This window comes from Heterocephalus glaber, unplaced genomic scaffold (assembly GCF_053883595.1).
Source record: "Heterocephalus glaber isolate CG9 unplaced genomic scaffold, H.glaber_assembly_v1.0 deba00001451, whole genome shotgun sequence".
Taxonomy (NCBI): domain Eukaryota; kingdom Metazoa; phylum Chordata; class Mammalia; order Rodentia; family Bathyergidae; genus Heterocephalus; species Heterocephalus glaber.
Genome location: NW_028258301.1, coordinates 2,876,145 through 2,896,445, shown reverse-complemented (window position 1 = coordinate 2,896,445; position 20,301 = coordinate 2,876,145). Strand labels below are relative to the sequence as shown.

Below are 20,301 nucleotides of genomic sequence, written 5' to 3'. Positions count from 1 at the left end.
TTTTTTTTTTTGCATCCCTACTTTGCTTCTTGGTCGTGAGATTTTTAATAAGTAATGTATTAGCAGGATCTCTGTGTGCAGGAAAAGGGGGGTGGGGAGAAGAAGCTTAAAAAGTATGGTGTGGAATGCTGCCTGACTGTGTCATACATTCACAAGATGTCCTTGAAGATGGAGCACAGAACAGAGATCAGGGAAATTTTGGCAGCTGCAGTTGGGAAAATAAATGGCTGTTATGTGATTGGGCAGATCCTGAAAGCAGGCTCCTGCTCAAACCATGTAATTAAGAAAAGTGGAGCTTTTGTCCAAGTGCAGAATGTTCATAATATCAGAGTTTGTCAGCAGGAGCTTTTAGAACGGATCAGTACTTTTCACTCCCTGATCCAGAGAATGGTTTTCTTATAAATCTTCTTCCCTAGCGGTCCTCACGAAGGTTGCTGCCGGGTAATAAGACAGACTTAAGATTGTATTAGGGAAGAGGAGCTCGAACCAGAGACTATTTTGTGAATGTGATTTTTACTCATTTGGGCTCCCACGTGTTCTTTAATATAGGAATGAACAGAGTGTGGCCAAGGAGAGATCCTATCCTGCAGGATGACTCTGGGGAGGAGAAAAATACTGTGGCTCCAAAGTGGTTTAAAGGACTTGACATTTTCTTTCTAAGTAACTTCCTTTCAGATCGTAAAATTGCTGTATTCTCACTGTAAAAACAAGACAAAAAGTTGGAAAATGATGGAGACAAGTATAACAATCACCTATAATCCTACCATTTATTGTTAGCATTTTCATTTTTTCCTCCTACTCTATGTATGTTTATATAATTGAGATAATCAGTCTTTTATTTTACTTCTTTTTGTGCATTGTTCACCCACAATCTCTTATGTTATGAAAACCCATTATAAACATAATTTTAACAATTGTAGAATATTGTATCAGAAAACTGTACAGTAAGTAATTTAACCACCAGCCATCTCCCATCAGTCACTTTTGGTCTACAGAATTTTAGGTTCTTTTCTGAGTTTCAGAGTAGATCACTGGGTCCAAGAATAAGAACAGAAAATGTAGAAAGGTCATACCAGTTTGTTTCCACCGATAAGAAAGATCATTTCATTGCACTTAAAGCTTGACAATTGCAAATCTTGAACTACTCTTTCCTGTGTAAACATGTTGCCTACAGGTAATTCAAGGACACACATCTGCCAGCTCATATTTGAGTTCTCACAAACACTGGTTTGGTGGAACTTACTTTTATTCCTGCCTATTCTACCTTCCCAGAAAATTTCCAAGGGGAATTGTGTTCAACCTGCTTTTAGAGGTAGTTTGAGAGTTAAAGTTCTCTTATTAAGTCGAAAGTCCTTTTTTTCCTAATATTTTTCTCAAAAAACAAAAAAGGAAGGAAGGCAGGGAAAGGAAAAACTCACAAAGTTTCAAGTGTGATAAAATAATTTTCAAATTTAAAATTACCTACCAGAGTAATGTTCAGGATCTTTTCACTAATGAATGTGTAGACAGATTCTGGGGGATGGGTCAGTTGTCCATGGTTATAATTTCCCATGGTCACTTATACATACAGTGAGGTGCTGAGAACTGTTTTATTTCGCTCAACATCTTTAGCTTCAGAATGCTGCAAATATCCTTTCTCTTGAATTGCACAATTGGCAGAGCTATTGACATTATACAAGTCCTCTTGAAAAAGAGAAGGTTGCTTGACAGATTTTTCTGGGTACGGTACCAACTCCCTCTACTCCCCTTCACTCTCCTCCTTGTCCTCACCCTAACTGTGTTAAGAAAACAAGTATAAACAAAATATATTTCTACATAGATTTCTGAACATTTTAATGTGAGTGTACATATAAAACTTAAATTTAGAGACATGTTTGCATTTTGCAGCTAAATCTCAAAGAATTTGCTGACACGCTGAGCTATTAGCCAGGCATTTTATAAATATACAATACTTATGTTTACATGAATTGTGCCATTGGCTATTGCTTATGCATTTAATCAGAAGGTAAACCAGCTTAATCAGTCTGGGGCAGTTTTTCAAATGATTTATTAACTACTTTTCATATGGAAGATGAAGATAACATATTTACTATCAGAACTGGTTCCCATCCCAACAGGTAGCCTTAGCTTATCGTTAGACATTTTGGGTTTACCCACATTAAATATTGAGGGGTCAGAGGGGTTAAGGGGGTGGAATGTAAGGAATTGATTTCCAGTCTCTTTAATTAGACTTGTATTTCTGTAGGAAGCCTGGGCCTGCCTGTGAAATTGTATTTAAACTAAATGAACATATTTGTCTTTTTTGAATATGACTATTACAAAGACAGCATATTAACAGTTTGAGATTGTTTTTGTTTATTGGCCATTTTGGAAAAGAGGACTGAATTGTAGAGTAAGGAAAGATTCACTCATCTTTACAAGGAACTGGATGATCTGGCTACCCCTCAATTCTGGACAGTTTATGGGAAAGTCTGTTAAACCAACCAGGAAGCCAAATGTGGTGCCATGTACCTGTAATCTCAGCACCCTGGGAGGCTGAGGCAGGAAAATTGCAAATTTGAACCTAGCCTGAGCAACTTAATGACTTAGCAAGACCCTGTCTCAAAATAAAATATAAAAAATGGTCTAGGGAGGTAGCTCAGTGCAAGGGCTCTGGGTTCAATCCCCAGTACCCCCCAAAACAAAAACAAACAAAGAAAAAACCAGCATGGGAGTTTTACTGTTTTACCGGGGCTGGACCAAGATGGACACACCAGCATATCATTTTAGGACTAAACAGAAGCCCTGAAAAACACCATAAGATGTAAAGGAGGCCAGTATTTATGTAGGAGAGAAAATGTGCATGATATATCAGAAGAAGACTAAAACTTTGGATTTCTTTGAATTTGAGAATAATGCCTAAGAGAAATTAAATTTTAATTATGCTTTTCATATCTGTGCTGGCCCTGCTATTTTAAGTATTCATGCCTCTTGTTCTCTCTGGTGACTCCTGACTTTTTAAAAGCTCCAACTACCTCCACTGAGAATACTTTTGGCGTGCCTGGTGTTCATCTCCACTGAAGAAAATGCTGTTTCAAAGGAGGGATGCCTCAAGCTTCCCTCCTTGTTACAAACAGCCATTTGTTTAGGACTGAGTTGTTTAGACCAGGAACAGGACTGTCAGTTCCATGTAAGAATGGCATAGGAATAATCTCAGCGTGTTCAATTTGTGTGCTTTGGGTGAGGAGAGGCATCATTAGAAAGACTCCAGAGGTGGATTGCTGAAAGTAAAGGGGTGTATACAGTTGATTGTAATGAAGTATTTGCTTACTGGCTTCCTCTGCCATCCTCCTAGTTTGAACCCTATATGAGCATGACCGAATTATTTTTGTTTCCTCAATTCCTAGAACAATGCCTGAGCACATAACAGCATTCAGTAAACTTGTGTGGAATTGTATACACTTGTTTTAAGGAGATGCTGAGAATTATTACCACCTAACTTCCTAGAGTAAATAGATTTTTCGGGTTATTTGTGTATCTGCCCAAAGGTATTATTAAGCTGTCAGAGTGTTTTCCCTGCTTGATATTAATTTTTTTTACTAGAATTTTCTAGTTACCTACCAAAGGAATCTACAGAAACTTAGTATGAATGGTTTGGGGAACTGGAGTGTGGTCTTCAGCCAGGATCCCCTGCCCCAGTGGTCTTTATGAGTCGTTACCTGTACTTTGGTTGGAATGCTGGCATTCCCTGGTTCCCTTTTCCTAGGTGATCAGATCATCAATTCAGCCCTTCCTCTTGGCCCCTATTAATAATATGTGTCTCCTTCAAAGCTGAACCATAATGGAAAACTGTTGCATTCAGAAAAAAAATGAACCAGAAGGGACTGCAGCAAATTAAAACCCCTTGCAAAAAAGGAGGGAAGAGTAAGGATTTTATGAGCTTATGAAAGAAACTTTAAAGAAATATGAAACTGGGGGGGCTAGATGGACATTTTTAGTATCTTTCAAGAAGCAAGAAGAGAAGTGAGGAATTATCCCTAATAATAATGTCTGTCTTCAGAAACACACAGCATGCTGTGTAATTTTCTAACTTTGGGGATTTGTTTTTCGGGCTTTTAAAAGGTGAGTGAGATACAGTACTCAGGGCTATTCCACTACAGTCTAACATACCGCATGTCAGAATTTTATAAGGGTTAAGTGGGAAATGCCTACAAAGAGAATTAGGACTTTTATTTTTGTTCTCATGAATAATTTAAATCTGTTTCTTTAATGGTTTGATTCAGTGGCTGCCCTTGGTAAACATTATTCTTCATGCTCTTGAGAGCACTTGTTCTATTACATAAGGGTTAGGTTTATATATAAATTTTCAAAAGTCCTTCCAACATGGTAAATGAATTTTAAATATTATTAAAATATTTAATAAGATATATGTGTGTCTCAGTTGTACAAACCTGAGACATGTTTGCAGTCGTCCATTCCTTTCTAGTTTCTGGGATAGCTGACATTTAAAAGAGTTTGAAAGTGAAAGAGGAAAGTATTTGAAAGAAGCATTATATTCCTATGACCCTCAATGGTTCTTTCCTCCTGACCCTTTTGTATAAATTCAACAATGAAACCACACCTCCAACCAGAAGCTGAGGACTGCTAAGAGCATGTGATGAGTAGATGATGGCCTGCACGGAGCTCTGGAATGATAAATGACAGTAGTGAGCTTTACCTCAGGACAGCCTTCTATAATGTAAAGTTGTTTCTCATAGTATCTACTGCTTATAGAATAAGGCTTGACAGTTGCTAGATTCTGGATAAAAAACTGTCGAATGAATGACAGTTGTTGTATATCCGGTACTCAATGACTCCCTCAAACAACACTGTGAGGTACAAGCCAATAAAGTACTAATATCATCTCCATTTCACATGTAATGAAAAACAATAGAACAAGTAAACAACGAGACACTTATTGAGCATTTATGCAATGCCAGGCATACATTTTTTTAAAAAAAAAATTTATTGGGGTAAAATACATGTAAGATTAAATTTATTATCTTAGGTGTACGTTTCAGAGGTATTAAATACATTCATATTGTTATGCAACCATCACCATTGTCTATCTCCAGAATTCTTTTCATCTTTCAGATCTGAAGTTCTATCACTCATTAAACAATAACTCTCCACAACCCGGCCCCCCAGCCCTGGCATCCACAAGTTTGCTTTTTGTCTCTGTTTCAAATTCATTCAACCAGGAAGGTTGAACCTTTGGCTAGTATGGTGTCCTTAGAGAACTTATTGAATGCACTGGCCCTTTCTCCCCAGAAAATCTAATCTATTGCCTCCAGATTGAAAGCCCAAAATTAATCCTTCCCATTTAAGCCTGTGACAATTTTGGAGAAAGTTTCCCTGATTAACATTCTTTTTACTCCTTGATAGAAAAATTTAGAACTCTACTTCTTCTTATCTTGTAAGGCTTATCCACTGTCTACTCAACTTCTCATACCAAGGTAGTGATAACTGTTCAGCATAGCACCCATCACCTTCTGGGGCTGGGGACACTGGGGCTCCATCTCAGTTGATCTCACAGACCCAGACCTAGCTATGGTGAAAATAAAAACTTTTTATATGTCATGGTGTGTCCAGGAAGTATTTACAGGTACCACGAATGAATATAAAGACCCTAGATTGTGGTGAGCAGGTGCCATGAAGAGCGGAGAGGGTTGCCCCACCCCCCATGCCATGAGAAAGAGACTGGTGTAGCCCCTGCTCCTTACAGCCCCTCTGCACAGATGGAAAGATCCTAGTGATGATCTGGCAGCTTTGCATCTGAGGCTTTCCCTTTTGCTTTTGTTGCACATTTCCCAGAAAAGAGTGGTGGGAGGGGTGAGGTTAAATGCATTGAGTATGAGTAATTAGTCATTCAAACCATCGACACTGGCAATGACAGGATTTGAGTGCCTGTGTTATTGTGCACTGCTCTAATAGTTTATCCCTGAAATTTTCTGCCTGTATAATGTTTCTTAAAATATATCACAGGAACATAAAAGATTTAATATAGTGCTTTGTACAACGATTAGAGTTTGAAATCAACTGAACCTCCTCAATGCTCTATCCTGGGTGCTGACTGCAATTCTGTCACTTAACTGCCACTCAGAAGAGGAAAGGAGGACAAGTCAGGGGTTTGGAACCTGGTCAGCTGCAAAGTTGGTTGTGAGACTCACACAGAATTTTTTGTTAAAGTACATATGCACATTTGAGGAACTGATACATTTATTCACAATGAAAATTGGGCTGTAAGAATACCACACGCATTGTCCCGAGGAAGTAAGTGTTCTGTAGCCTCTGTGCTATTGGAGAATGTCCTTCTCACAATTTACATCACACCAAACATTTATCTACCTCTGATCTGTTTTCCCATGGAAAGAACACAGGTGTCCTGTCTTTAAATCTATCTTGTAACCTTAAAATGCTATAGTTTTGTGTCTATACATTCAATATCTTTACCTCTTCATAACTTCTCTTATTTTCTTGGTTATGTTTTAAAATCCTCTCGATTCATTCACATGTCAGTTGATGCTGACATCTACATTTTTGATTATTTCTTTTAGCCTGTGGTGCATCCTGGGATGTATCATTAAGAACAGTGAGGGATCTTATTACATAATGTATGTTAACACACTTGCAAATATTTCTCAACTTTCAGATTGTACAGTTTAGTTGAGAAAATTCTCTCTGTGCCTGTATTTTCCTCAGTTCTTTCTGGATACACAAAAGGATAACAGTGTAGTGTGTGTGCAGAGTAAAGAGAACTCCATCTCTATTACACAAGAATTACATGACCTAATTTATAGTTGTGGTTGGCTGAAGTAGCTCAGTGATGAACATTGCATTTTGAGACTCCTTCTCAAAGGTTCGAGTCCAGTTGAGATTGCCTAATCTATTAACAGGGGTCTACTCCAAGAATCAACATAAATTAGGAAGTCCACATAGAATATAAAGAGCTCTAGAAAGCCAGTGAGGGAACTGACTTGCTGCAGCCTTGATACTTCCTAAGCCTTTTTGGAGCAGTACACTTATAAGATGTTAACATGGACGCATTCAGGCTTTCACCAAATGTTTTTGTGAGGTAAGCATGCAGTGAACAAAAGATGAACCTGACTGCCATGTGACCCTGAACAGTTTTGATTGCACAAAATCTCAGCATGCTTGTATGCGATGTACAGTCTTCTATATATTCCATCTTCTATCATTAGCATCGAAAAGCTGCCTCAACGCAGGATATTTTCTAGGTTTCTGTGGAGCAGCTGAAGAGAGTTTACATGAGAAAGGTGGTAAGCAAGAAGGAGGTTCCTTAAACTGTGGGACTAGTTTTGTTCTTATTGGACTTGAAGATGTTGCCATAAAATCAAAATTCAGTAGTTGGGTAGAGCTGAGGTTCTGCCAGCCAGGCCTCCTAAAATGATAACTTCTGATTTTCAAGTTCCTTACTGAGTTGGCATTACTTCCTGTTTGTTGTTTGGACACCTAGCTCAGCGAAGCACTGAGAAGACATAGCAAATGGAGGCACTGAACAGGCCTAAGAGGACCAGAAGCTGGGCAGAACAAAAACCTGCCTTCCAGCCAGGAGTTGTGCTGATGCTCTGTCTGCAACATTGTCCCCATTAGCATACTTCACCCTCAAACCCACCATCTCCCCGATTCTTTTCCTGGACCCTTGCCTAGAGAGCAGAGCAACTGGCTAGGCTTTGCTGGGTACAGTTTCTATCAGTTCTGAGGAGAACTTGAGTTAAGATTCTTCTCAGAAGCTTTTTGCTTTCTCTTTGCTCTCTGGACCAGCCTTCTGGAATCCTACAGTTGACCTGAAGCCAAGAAGAAAGGTCTGGTGATGTAAGAAGTGGAGCCACTTAAAGTTACTTACATGATGGTAAAGAATCTTAGACACTCCCCACCCTCTTCAATTTGCTTTATTTCCCTGGCTCTTCAGACTTCATGTTTTTCTTTTGGTTTCATTTCCCATTTGTGACCATCAAAAGAGGAAACACAGTAACACTCACCTATCTGGGGCATGATGAGGAGTGATAGTTATGATGCCTCTAGGCACTTTGTGTTCCAGACACTATATATATATATTTTTTCCCATCCTGAAGATGCCTTATTCTAATTTTGCAGAAAAGGAAACTGAGGCTCAGTATTGAAATAACCTTCGTGAAATCACACTGCTAATAAGTGATAGGACTAAAAGTTTAAGGCAGTGTTTTTTTCACTCAAAAATGTATTCCTTTTTACTATACCACTCTGCTTGCAATGAAAAAATAAACAAAACCAAAACCATAAAAGCTACCTATGAACATTGATGAGGATGAGGACTTTCATCTCCAGCTGATCGGAGTAAAAATTAGTACAACCACTTTGAAAAACTTTTGGTAGTGTCTGCTAAAGCTGAACATACTAATACCATTTGATTCAAAAAATATCTCAAACAGAAATGTGTGTGTATATGTACCAAATGTCATTTGCATAATGCAGCAATATCTACAATTGCCCAAAACTAGTTTCAATTCAGATGTTCAGAAGAGAAATAAAACACATCATTTCTATACAGTGTAATTCTCTATACCAGTGAAGAACAGTCTGATTGCTACATGTAACAATAGATGACACTTCAGACCTGGGAAAACATACAAAAGAATAGATATGCTATGAGTCCATGTGTATAAAGTTCAAAATTAGTTAAAGTGAAGCTATGGATTGGAGATCAGAATACTGGTTATTTGGTGGGGCATGGGGTGTGTGAATGGCAAAGGAGGGGACAAGAGAAAGATTTCTGTAATGCTGGTCATGTTCTATGTCATGCTCTGAAAAATGGTTACCCAGGTATAAGTTATATTTATTTTATAAACATTCTTTGAGTTGTAGCCTTTGTATATATTTCATCCATGTATGTTATAGTCAGTGAAAAAGCTTACCCCGCAAAAAAAAATTTCTGAGCAGCTGAATAGTATTAATGAAAGTTACAAATTATCAGATATCTGCCACACCTTGGGTTTCCTAGTCTATAGGATGTAGAGTTTTAGAATATGCCTCATTACCATCTTATGAGGAGTCATTAAGAAAAGCATAAGGTGAATGGCAGGGTAACTTTAATAAATATCCAGTTGTGGTTATATGTCATGTCACTTGGATCCTTCTCACCATTTTACAAAAAGCAAGTAGCATTGTTCCCATTTTCCAAATGGAGAAAACTGAGGCTCCTAGAATTTATGTCTTGCCAGATGCCACACAGCTGCTGAATAACAGAGCATGATTTCATTCCCAGTGAATTGATGGTCAGTTTCAGAGGGAACAAAAGCCCTATAATAATAGACAAGTAGGGCATAATAATAAGATAAGATGGAAAGGTGGAAGTGATGGGCTGCATTTGGGACCAGGAAAACTGGGTATTGGCCCAGACTCTGGCCCACTTTGTGGTGGTAAGAAAGTTACTGGACTTCATCTCAAACATGAGAGCATTAAACTAGATGTTATTTCCCTAAGGGCCTTCTGGCTCTGCAGTTTAGTGATTTTCCATTTTTGTTATACTGTATAGGACATCTTTATGAGGTGATTCTATGAGTTTAAATCCATTTTCCATTTAAAATTGTACTCTAGTTTTATCTTCTTGGTATTTTTCCTGAATCCTCCTATCCTGTACAAGGGAGGAATGGCTTGCTTCCCTTCTACATCCCCATTGTCCTACCACCAGTTGCTCACCTGTATCCTAGGTAGACTAGAAGCTTGATGATAAGGACTCTTACTCATTTTTTTTTATTTCTTTCCAAACTGCCTGAGACAGTTCACACATGCTAGAAAATCTTTGTTTAATTAAATATATAAATCCAGAGAAAGTCATTTTTGAGTAATACACAAGAGGAGGGCCTTTAGCTGTGCTGGATCTAAGGTGAAGAACTGGAGAAGACTTTTGTGTTTTGTTCCATTAGAGATCTGGGAGAAACAGTAACAGAATGACTGGGTTAAAATCATTAGATGACTTTGCAGCTCCCTAGCATGTACTTATGAAGTCAGAAGTTTGATCAGTGTTTAAGTATCAGTGAAAATCTAAACTCTTCCCATGTGGAACAGCCCCACTTAATTTAATGTCATTTTACTTTATGAGGTATTAATAAACAGGTACTGTATTTGATCTTGTGAATATAACCCTCTATATTTAGCTTTTTCAGCTTTAATGGAACTATAATTTTAATCATGATTATTACTTTACATTTTAATTATAATTTGGTGTGGCTTAAGTATACATTTCTGAGAGTGATTGTGTAATGAAAACAGGAATTAGCTTTTCATTAACAAAATAATGGGAGAGTTCCCACTGCATTCTAGTCTGTGTTCAAAATCTAAGGGCTGGCCTAAAAATAGCAAGGGGAGTTTAACATTTTGGTTAAAAACATGCTTCTAAATTGGCTGTGTTCACAACCCAGTCTCTTTTGCTCCATCTTGCTTCATCTTGTTCTCTTTCTTTGCAAAAAATAAAATAAAATCTTAAAAGGGAAATTGTGTCTTTGAGATTTCAAAAGAATTCTTTGTAATATTTTTTTAATTTAGATAATTAGCACCATGGAGCCTCAGGTGTCAAATGGCCCGACATCCAATACAAGCAATGGACCCTCCACCAACAACAGAAACTGTCCTTCTCCTATGCAGACAGGGGCAGCCACAGATGACAGCAAAACCAACCTCATCGTCAACTATTTACCCCAAAATATGACCCAAGAAGAATTCAGGAGTCTCTTTGGTAGCATTGGTGAAATAGAATCCTGCAAACTCGTGAGAGACAAAATTACAGGTACGCTCTTCTTCAATATTCTAGGCATGATATTCACAGTATGTTGTTCCATTGGATATGTGGACCTTGGCAGAAATGGACATACATGATTACTCATCAGAGTGTCTGTGTCATCTATCCCACATGTAAGCATGTCATGGGTACACAGCCACAAACTCACACCATATATGTCTCTGTACACCACATAAACCCATATTATAGACTGTAGGGACTAGGAAGCAGATGAAGATTTTGGAGCTCCTTCACCTTTATGTGAAAGGATCCTCTGATTTTATCCTCTTTTATTGTTAATGAGCCATCTGTTCCCTTTGCTCTGTAGTTGCCAGTTCTACCCTCTGCCCTCCCTGTACTCCACACTAGTTTTTATTCATTTCTTTTTCTCCCAAACATTGGATGTGTATGTCATTTTCTTCCATGTTATGAGACAAGTATTTTAAAGGGGGCCAGGGTGGACTTGTGGAAGGGTGACACAACTGCTTATTGTCCCTGAGGAGGAACAGGCCCTGCAGATAGCAGGCTATTCTGGAATATAACTACTTTGCAGCAGAAGGGAGATGCTTAATGAAGATCTGCATGTGAGTTATTTTTTATTGTTTGTTTTGAAGATATTCTTTGAGAAGTTAGGGACTTTTTAGTTGATAGTGAAGTAATTCCACCTACAACCTCATTAGTTGTATTTTTTACATTTTGATTTTTTCCTAGTTGACAGTTGTTCATTGAGAACCTAATGTTTGCCAGCCAGTGATACTGTAATTCTTTTGGGAGAAATTTCCCTGTAATCTTATGTGAAATTAAAATATTTTCTTAGAAAAACATTAGACTACACAATGAGGTCAGCGAAGTTGGTGCTCTCTGATACTCTACTCCTAAAATCATTCACTTCGGCCGGGGATTTAGCTCAGTGGTTCCGCTGCTTGCCTCGAAAGTGCAAGGTCCCAAGTTTGATCCCTGGTACCAAAAAAAGAAAAAAGACTACTCTGTAAAATCATTCACTTCAACTTTGAGCATTTGTCAGTTCAGAGTGTTGACTTTTGTTTCCCTTTCTTTGGACAGTTTCATTGACAAGAAACTGGCCTAAATCTCCCAGAAGCTGTATGATTAAAATTAAGAGACATCTCACCTTGATTTTAAATCAGACACTACAATGTCTGTTTGTGCATACAGATATAGACGTATACATTCTCCCATTCTCATACTTCACATGTAAATTTGTCCCCTTATAAATTAACCACTTTGCAATATCATAAAATTGAAATAAGTGTTACTTTCTGTAATGTAAGTCATATAACCATCTAAACACAATTTCCTCATTGTAAAATTGGAAAATACTTACTTCAAAGGGTGTGTTACAAGGATGAAATGAGAGACTGGCCATATAGCACCTAGCACAGAGCCCATTGGATAGAAGTCTTTTAGTAAATGGAGGATGTCATTATTATAGATACAACTGGTATGCTTTAAGGAAAATAGCTAGAACAGAAAAATTAAGGTTTCCAAATAAGACTAAGTTTTAATGATCTTATCCCAGAACAGTGGATCATTCACACTTTAACAGAATTGCCTATAGTTTCAGAAAGCTCTTATTTAGATTCCTGAATTATCTTTATATAATAGAATGATAATTCAAACCAAATTAAAACCAGTTAGCCATATGATTCTTCTTCCCACTCCTATATAGAAAGTATATTTTTGGTTCAGCCTTACCTTCTAAATTGGGATTCTCCCAGCTATATCTGTGAATATTATTAATCACCTTTTCAGAAGAGTTCCCTTAGAATGGTAGTGAGATTTTTGAGAAGTACTGATTCATGGTGTTGTTCCTTGTTTTCTAAAGACACATGTTTAAACAAGCAGATTCCTTTACTAAAAGAATGCTAATTTGGTAGTTCACCGAGTGGATTTGAATAGGAGTGACAGCTTCGGAGACAGCCTTTAATTTGGTATACAAAACCAAAATTGTCAACTTTGGTTTATTTAGCACCCTCTCCAGCACAAGCAGAGATATACAGTAGCATCTGAGCTTAAAGAAGCTTATGGGTTGAAAGCAGAAATACAATTCAGGCATAAATTTATAATTATGCAATTTTTTAATTCATGCAAAATTTTTTTCTTATTTGTAGAGAGCTTATGGGAATGAGGCAGGGAAATAGAGACTAGAGATATTTGCCCTCATTTGGTAGCAGTGTTTAATAAAAGTAAAACTTGTGGTTGTAAAGAGTGCTTATTAAATTCTTCATTTACACTACCTAATTAATTCTAGCATTTTAAATTAACAGTGAAACTGGTCCCTGCTGTACCATTCCATAGATGTAGCATATTTCCTCCATCCACCCGTTGTTCAGGTTTAATTGGCTGTGCTAAAAGTCAGAAAAGGAAAGAGAGAAGGAAAGAGGGCTGTGAGGAGATGGGAAGGTGTGGGAATCACTCTAGCAGAAGACCCTCTGAGGTATGCTTTGGGGGTTAATTCATAACACAGAATGGGAGAGGTGAGGTATCACACCAAACAAGTGGAGAGGCTGCAGCTGGTGGTTCAAAAGTCAGGGTAAATGACATCATAGGTATTTTTGTTGCCCTGATTTTTAACATCCCTGCCCCCCTCTTTCCTTCCAACACCTCCTACAGATCTCAATGCATCTCAATTCTGTGAAGTTTACAAGGAGTTCTAAATATCCAGTGGGAGGACTGGGGGGTGGGAAGTGGCAAAGAGATAAGAATTCAAGATTAAGATTTTCCAGCCCCCAAACTACTCTCTAAGAGAGTATAATGGATTCCTTTAGAAGGTTCTGGATTCTATAAATTCAGATCCCTTGAGAGGAAGTGATGCTGTTGCATTACCAGCAGGCTAGACTCACCCTTGAGTTTGGCTTATTGATGAATTCTTCATTTGAGAATACAAAGAAGACATTTGGATATGGTCTAAAGGAAATACAAGCCATCATTTAGCAAGCACTTATTCTTTGCTAGGTATTTTCTAATTGCTAGACGTATCATATTTCATTCAATGTAGAAAACAATCTTCATTTTCTTAGATGAGGAAACTGAAACTATGTGAGGCTAAGTAACTTCTCCAGGCAGAACAGTTATTAGCCAGTGGTAGAGCTTGGAAGTCACTCCTAGTTTTCAACGACATGATTTTATTCCAAAGTATATATAAGGTGAAGACTCCTGCTTAAACCCATAACCCAGTGCAATATTATATTTTTCTGAGTAGAAGTTTCTGGACATCTGGAGACTGCCTAATGCACCATGGCTTTAAACAAGACTCCTGTGCATAAAGGGAAGCAAAGATAACAATATTTGTCATCCACTGGGGATATAACTCAGCCTGCATCTTCCTTCAAGGTAGAGCCAACTTTACTTAAAGAGCCAAGTTTAAGATTCCCTTAATGGTGCTTTTGGGCATCTTATTAAATAATGTCTTCTGAGACCTTAGATTTTCATTTGCCAATTGGAAAAGAACTCTTATCCAGAATAATCTATGTAGTAGGGAGAGAAAACACTTATCCCAAGTTGCTTTTGTGTGTCGCTGTGGGCGCAGGATGGCTTTGGAAGCAAACTCCATTGTTTTTCTCCTTCATCTACCTGCAGCCTCTGCTGATGGAGAGAAAAGGAAGTAGCACGTGGCCCACAGTATTCATACAACCTAGAAACTTGGGCAGAGAAGCCCAGATCCCTCCTAGAAATTATATTATTTCCATGAACTTCAGATAATTGATATACATTCTTATGTTTTATTTTGTTACCATTTGGTTTTTATTTTGTTTTGTAAGCATTATTTGCCTTGCTGAATCCAAATTTCCCTATGATTATTAGTTTAGGAGAAAAACCATACGTGTTGGTCAGGACAGGACTAACTAATCCCAGTGGCTCAGGGTATATCTTGAAGCCAGCAGAGATGGAATGCTGAATTGTATGTTTGTACCTGTCTATCTTGTTACCACCCCACTCCAAAAGGAACTTGTAGGGAACAGGGGAAGGGGACGTTACCAGAACCTCTGCAGTGAGTCCTGGTCTCCTGTGAGCCACGGCAGCACACGGCGAATTACGGGAAAGGTAGAAAAATGAGACTGAGAAGAAGCTGAGCTTTGGGTCTGATCAGTGCTGCTCTGGGCAGCAAAGACAAAAGCCTCCAGCTTACCCCACTTTTATTCGGTACATAGGGAGAAGCAAAGTGTAACAAATGACTTGCAGAGAGTTCAGTACATCAGCGTAAATAAGATGTAACAATCCAAGAACAATAAGGAACTGAGTAGATGAAGATTCTGTTCCTCCCAGGATGTCTTCCGCTTGTGTAATCTTGTCCTGGAGAATCACAGCATCACCGGATCATTGAGGTCTCAGTTGTGACTAGAGGCCAAAATGCAATTATGTCTTGGAATTCCATAGCTGGGTTGTAGGCAGGAGAACTAGGCAAACCAAATGATTTTACCCTAAAATTATGTAGCATTGGTCCCAACAGGAACTTAAAAAGGAGAAAGAAGAAGAAAATCCCTAGAAACAAATCAATGTAAGACAATAAACAGTTTTGATCTGCCTATTTAGATTTTGTGACTATTTGTATCACAGTGATAAAAAGAAATGAACCACATTTTCACTTGAAGTCCCTCTCCATGTTTCAGGCACTGTAGTTTTTAAGAGTAGTTTTCTATCCATTTCAGGCAAGTGAGAGCGCTGAGAGATTTTGAAGTCAGTCCAAACTCTGTATTATTGATTACAATACCGACTAGATGGAGAGACCAGTACATAGACAGACAGTAATTGCTGTGGGTGGTGGATGGGCCAGGTAGGGCCCTCAATAGCTGGAAGTACCTAGGAAGGTTAGAAAAATGGGTTTAGGATTTAGATAGAGGAAAGAAAAACAAAGAAATAGAGATAAAATTCCAGTTGAAGAACAAAACATTTTTTTATTTTTCTATGCTTTGGACAAAGGAAGTAGATCTGGAACATGCATTTTGGGAAGCAGTAGTCTAATGTGAAACAACATTGCCAAATTAAATTAAGTGTGTCCAAAAATAATGTTGGTTAGAGTTGCAGCCAGTGGACAAAGACATTTCTTAAACACCACCCATCTTTTAATCCCATCTCCTTGTTTGTTTGTTTGTTTTTCCTTTAAAACATGTCTTTGGCTTAATTAATTTTATCACAGTGGAAAAAGCAGAACAAGGGAAAAAAATCAACTCTCCATTACTGTGGACATGAGGGTGAACACTTTACCACTGCCTTTGCATAGAGGTTTTCCTATCTAATTAAAGGAACCAATTCAGTTTTGATGTGGCAACATGGGATAACTTCTGTTCTTTCTCAGATTCGTGAAAGTGCTAATAATCCAGTATATCTATCTCAGTAGGTGAGATGTGGGACATGGACCACAGTGGTAAGAGAATCTATTAAGAGTTTCCAGGCCAGAAGACCTGACAGAGAGTACAAACCTATTAGGTGTAAGGAGGAGAGGAAAGGAGGATGGTCGTGGGTTGTTTATATTCCTTCCTATACATTCAAGGAACTGGACTTACAGGAACACTATGGGAATTTGATTACTTCTGAGATAAACATACAAACAATAAGTGGCTCTGAAAATCCTAAAATATGACAGTATTTTGAAGTTATTCTTGAAATGTGTGGTCAGCCATAAGCTGAGTGTATGGACATAATTTCTTATAGCATATAGCAAAGACAAGAATAATAGCAGTGGCTTTGTATGTTTTTGTGTGTTTTAACATGTGTTCTGGGCACTGTATTAAATGCCTTAAGTATAGTATGTCATTTAAATAGTAAGTCAGGATTTCTTGGAAATTATAAGACCAGCCAATGCTTGGGAAGGGGATGTAGCTCAGTACCAGAGTGCCAGGCATGCGCAAAGCCCCACCTTTGATCCCCAGCACTACAAAAGGGAAAACAACAGCCCGTGCTCAATGAGCAGATACTATGTGCTACGCATTGTTCTGAGATCAATAGGTGAAGTCTCATGTAATCCTTAAGAGTGCCATTTTACAGATAAAGAAATTAAGTAACTTGCACAAGGTGACTTAGCTTCCAAGTATGACCATTAGGACATAAACCCAGTGCTGTCTAATTAATTGTGAGTTAACTAATATAAACTTTATGTCTGCCAGTTTCCTCCCCTTTACGAACCAATTCAGCTTGTATACCGAGGGAATGAAAACTTTTAGTACAGGAAAACATATCTAGAGCCCAAAACCCTTTGTCTTGGAAAATAGCACTGTATGCATTAAAAAATAAAATATTTTAATTAAGCAGGTCACTGTTTACCTGAACAAGGAAGATAGACTTGGAGTAGTTTTTAACTTCTGGTTTTCTCCTGTCTTGGAATACCTTTCACTATATTGACCTTTTCTTTATTTTACAAGCACCATATTGAAATAGGTGGTGCCTTAGATTTAAGCATAGTTAAAACCCAGCCACAGTTAGGCATATCCAAGGGAATCCCAAGATACTGATTAGCTAAATGAACGTTTCTTCCTTGCACATCAGAGGGGTATTTGTTAGTGATGGGAAATGTAGAAAAAATAGTAGCATTTATCAGCATACTTTGCTCTGATTTGAAAAATGTGCTAGTGTAGTGTGATATATCTCCTAAATTCAGGGGAAAATAGAGCAGCTTTGCATTCATCATTTATCATTTCATTGCAGTCATACATATTCCACAAAGATAAATAAAAAGTTTTGATTTGTTGACTTGGAATGGGAGGTTGGTTGTTGTTGGGAGGGAAGGGAAAATTTTCTAGGTATGGAGATTTAGCAGCCTAATAGGGTTACAAAATAGGCAAATAGGGGTCTACTTTATTAAGGGGAACTTGAAGAACAGCAGAACATTAAGTGCAGACAGTAAACCATGTAACAATCATGCTTCATACAATACCTATCAAGGGGAATCAGAGACCTTCTATTCTTCCTAATTAGGACTTGGCAGTTGAGTGGAGCTGTGAGGTTTAGGGTTTGTGCACGTACATTATGCATCTTTCCACACAGTTTTTCCCCAGAATGGCTATAGTGAGGATTATAGACCAGGTATGGTTTCATTTTGCCTCCTAGCTATCTTCCCCTTCATCTTGTCTTCCAAAGTAGACTGTTTTGCCCTGCTTCCGAACTCGGATAACTGTAGGAAAGTATTCTCACATCCCAGAAGAGATGTCTCAAAGGATTTTTACCTAGGATGTGAATCAGGTCTGGGTATTTTAAGGATTTTCTATTTCTGTGCTTTAGCTGACTGTTTGGTTCATAAGACCAATTAATTCCCTGCTCACCAAGCTTCTTCTCCTTCCCCTAACACCTCTCTCTCTCTCTCTCTCTCTCTCTCTCTCTCTCTCTCTCTCTCTCTCTCTCTCTCCCCCTCTCCCCTCCCATCTCTTTCTCTCCCTTCTTTCTCTCCCTTCACTCACTCTTCCCTTCTTTATAGAATGGCATAGTTAATTGAGACTAGCAACTAAGCAGAAAGGTAATGTCAAACTGAAATTTCCACACATTATCTAAAAATGTAATTCATCAGCTTTGAGGTAGGAGGAAGGTGCTTTTTGAAATGTGTTAAAGGGAAATTCATTTTTTTCTTGTCTTCTGAAAGGTGTGGTACTGGTGATTTCTTTTATCACTCTGCCCCCCAACCCTGCCCTCATTCTGCATTTCCCTTACTGCTCTTTAATGAGGAACTCTGTATATGCTTTTATTACTTAAAAACTGAAGATCTTTAAGTTGCCTTTTCGTTTTTGCTACAGTGCCACAATTGAGGTTTGATGGGAGGAGATATTTCTAGTTTGGAGAAAAGATAAAATTTAGATAGAGACCATATATTTGTATGAGGCTTTTACATTTGCAAAATATTTTCAATTTGCCAATAGTATTTATTTAATGTTTGCTGACTCTCTCTCTCTTTGTCTCTCTCTCTCTCTCTCTCTCTCTCTCTCTCTCTCTCTCTCTCTCTCTCTCTCTCTCTCAAAATAAATGTTATTCTCTTTCCTTCTCTCTCTTAAATTCTGTATCAGGGCTTTGGGGAAGCCAAAAAAGGTAAGACATAGTTTGTACTCACATTTTGCTACAGAGGCAGTGAGTGAGGGAGGGCAGGAGAAATTACAGAGCCCTTCATCAGCCCAAAGATCTGGAAGGGACACCTTTGCTGCTTTGTAGCAGTGTTTTGTTTTTCCTCAAGGCCTAATCTCACCTTTCCTGACCATGACTATTAAATGTCATTGGGAAGCTAGCATAAAAAGGTGCAAAACAGTATAATGAGATTTGAGATTGGATGGAATTACCACTATGTCTCAAGTGCAGTGTTAGTGATATTTCACATTGAAGCTTTGTATTTTGTATCATCCATAATTATTACCCCATTTTCTGGATGAGGAAGCCAAGCCCATAATTAGTCAGCTGGTGAGTGGGATTAGATCTCTAACTACAAAGCCTATAATCTTTCTATATCTTACCACTCTACCTGTATGGAATGAAGATGGAGACATTAGCTGTGAGCATTCAAAGGACTGAAAAGATGACAGTGGACTGGGGTTCTCAGAGCTAATGTCAAAGAATAGTGAGGTTTGAATTTGGCTTTGAACTTAGCAGAAATTAGATTGTCAACCAATCTGTGCTGAGGAAGAAGCTGACCAAGCTATAGAAACATTGTTAAGGAGTGAATATTTGTATCCCTCAAAATTTATATGTTGAGGTCCAAGCTCCCAGTGTAACTATCTTTGGAAATGGGGCTTTTATAGAAGTAAATAAGGTTAAATGAAGTTATAAACATAGGATTCGATAAGATTAGTATCAATATAAGAAGAGGAAGAGAGATCAGAGCCCTCTCTTTCTACATGTACACATCAAGCAAGAAGAAAGCCATCTGCAAGCCTGAAAAAGAGCCCTTACCAGAACCCAACCATGCTAACATCCTCATCTCAGGCCTCCAGCCTTCAGAACTGTGAGAAAATGAATTAAACTATCCAGTCCAGAACATTTTGTTATTGGCAGCCTACACTGACTGATACAGACCTTATAAAGGAACAGTGAATAGAACAGCCAGGAAGGAATACTCTATGGGGTGTTTGTACACTCTTTGTGTCAGTGAAATAACACTATCTCAGAGAGGTAATGTAACTTATCCAGAGTGGTAACTTATCTAAGTGTTAGAGCCTGTGTTCCTTCTACTTTGCTAATAAATAACCCTACGTAACACAGAAGAAGGTTGACAGTTTTCAGACTTCCCTTGAAATCCATGATCGGAGAGTCATTGTCTCACCTAGGTCATTGACTCTTAGCATGTGCTTCAATTTCTTGCTGACTTACAAGTTTGATTTTCTGCCTGGCTCTTGTTTTATAGTTCAATGTCTAGTAAGATGCAAGGCTTCACTAACGCAAAGTGGATACAGCTAGTTAGAATAATAGCTCTAATTCCTATAGCTGCTAATGGAATTTTTCATTACAAACATCTTGAATAAGATTAAATTATTTTATTGGTGATATAAGTATAAAATATACACTTAGTAATCCAAAAC

The 20,301-nt window shown here is 38.1% G+C and overlaps 1 protein-coding gene across 17 annotated transcripts in view; it reads left to right on the top strand.

Annotated features, from left to right (window-relative positions):
• Positions 1-20,301, top strand: part of Elavl4 (ELAV like RNA binding protein 4) — a 147,540-nt gene that overhangs the window by 82,598 nt on the left and 44,641 nt on the right. For 14 of the 17 annotated variants that reach the window (XM_087214846.1, XM_087214845.1, XM_087214850.1 and 11 more), the window contains exon 2: positions 10,564-10,804. In XM_087214846.1, the coding sequence (XP_087070972.1) occupies positions 10,564-10,804 (241 nt within the window). Of the gene's footprint in view, positions 1-7,803; positions 7,892-10,563; positions 10,805-20,301 lie in introns of all 17 variants that reach the window. The other 3 variants (XM_087214847.1, XM_004869281.4, XM_087214843.1) reach the window with 1 other exon arrangement.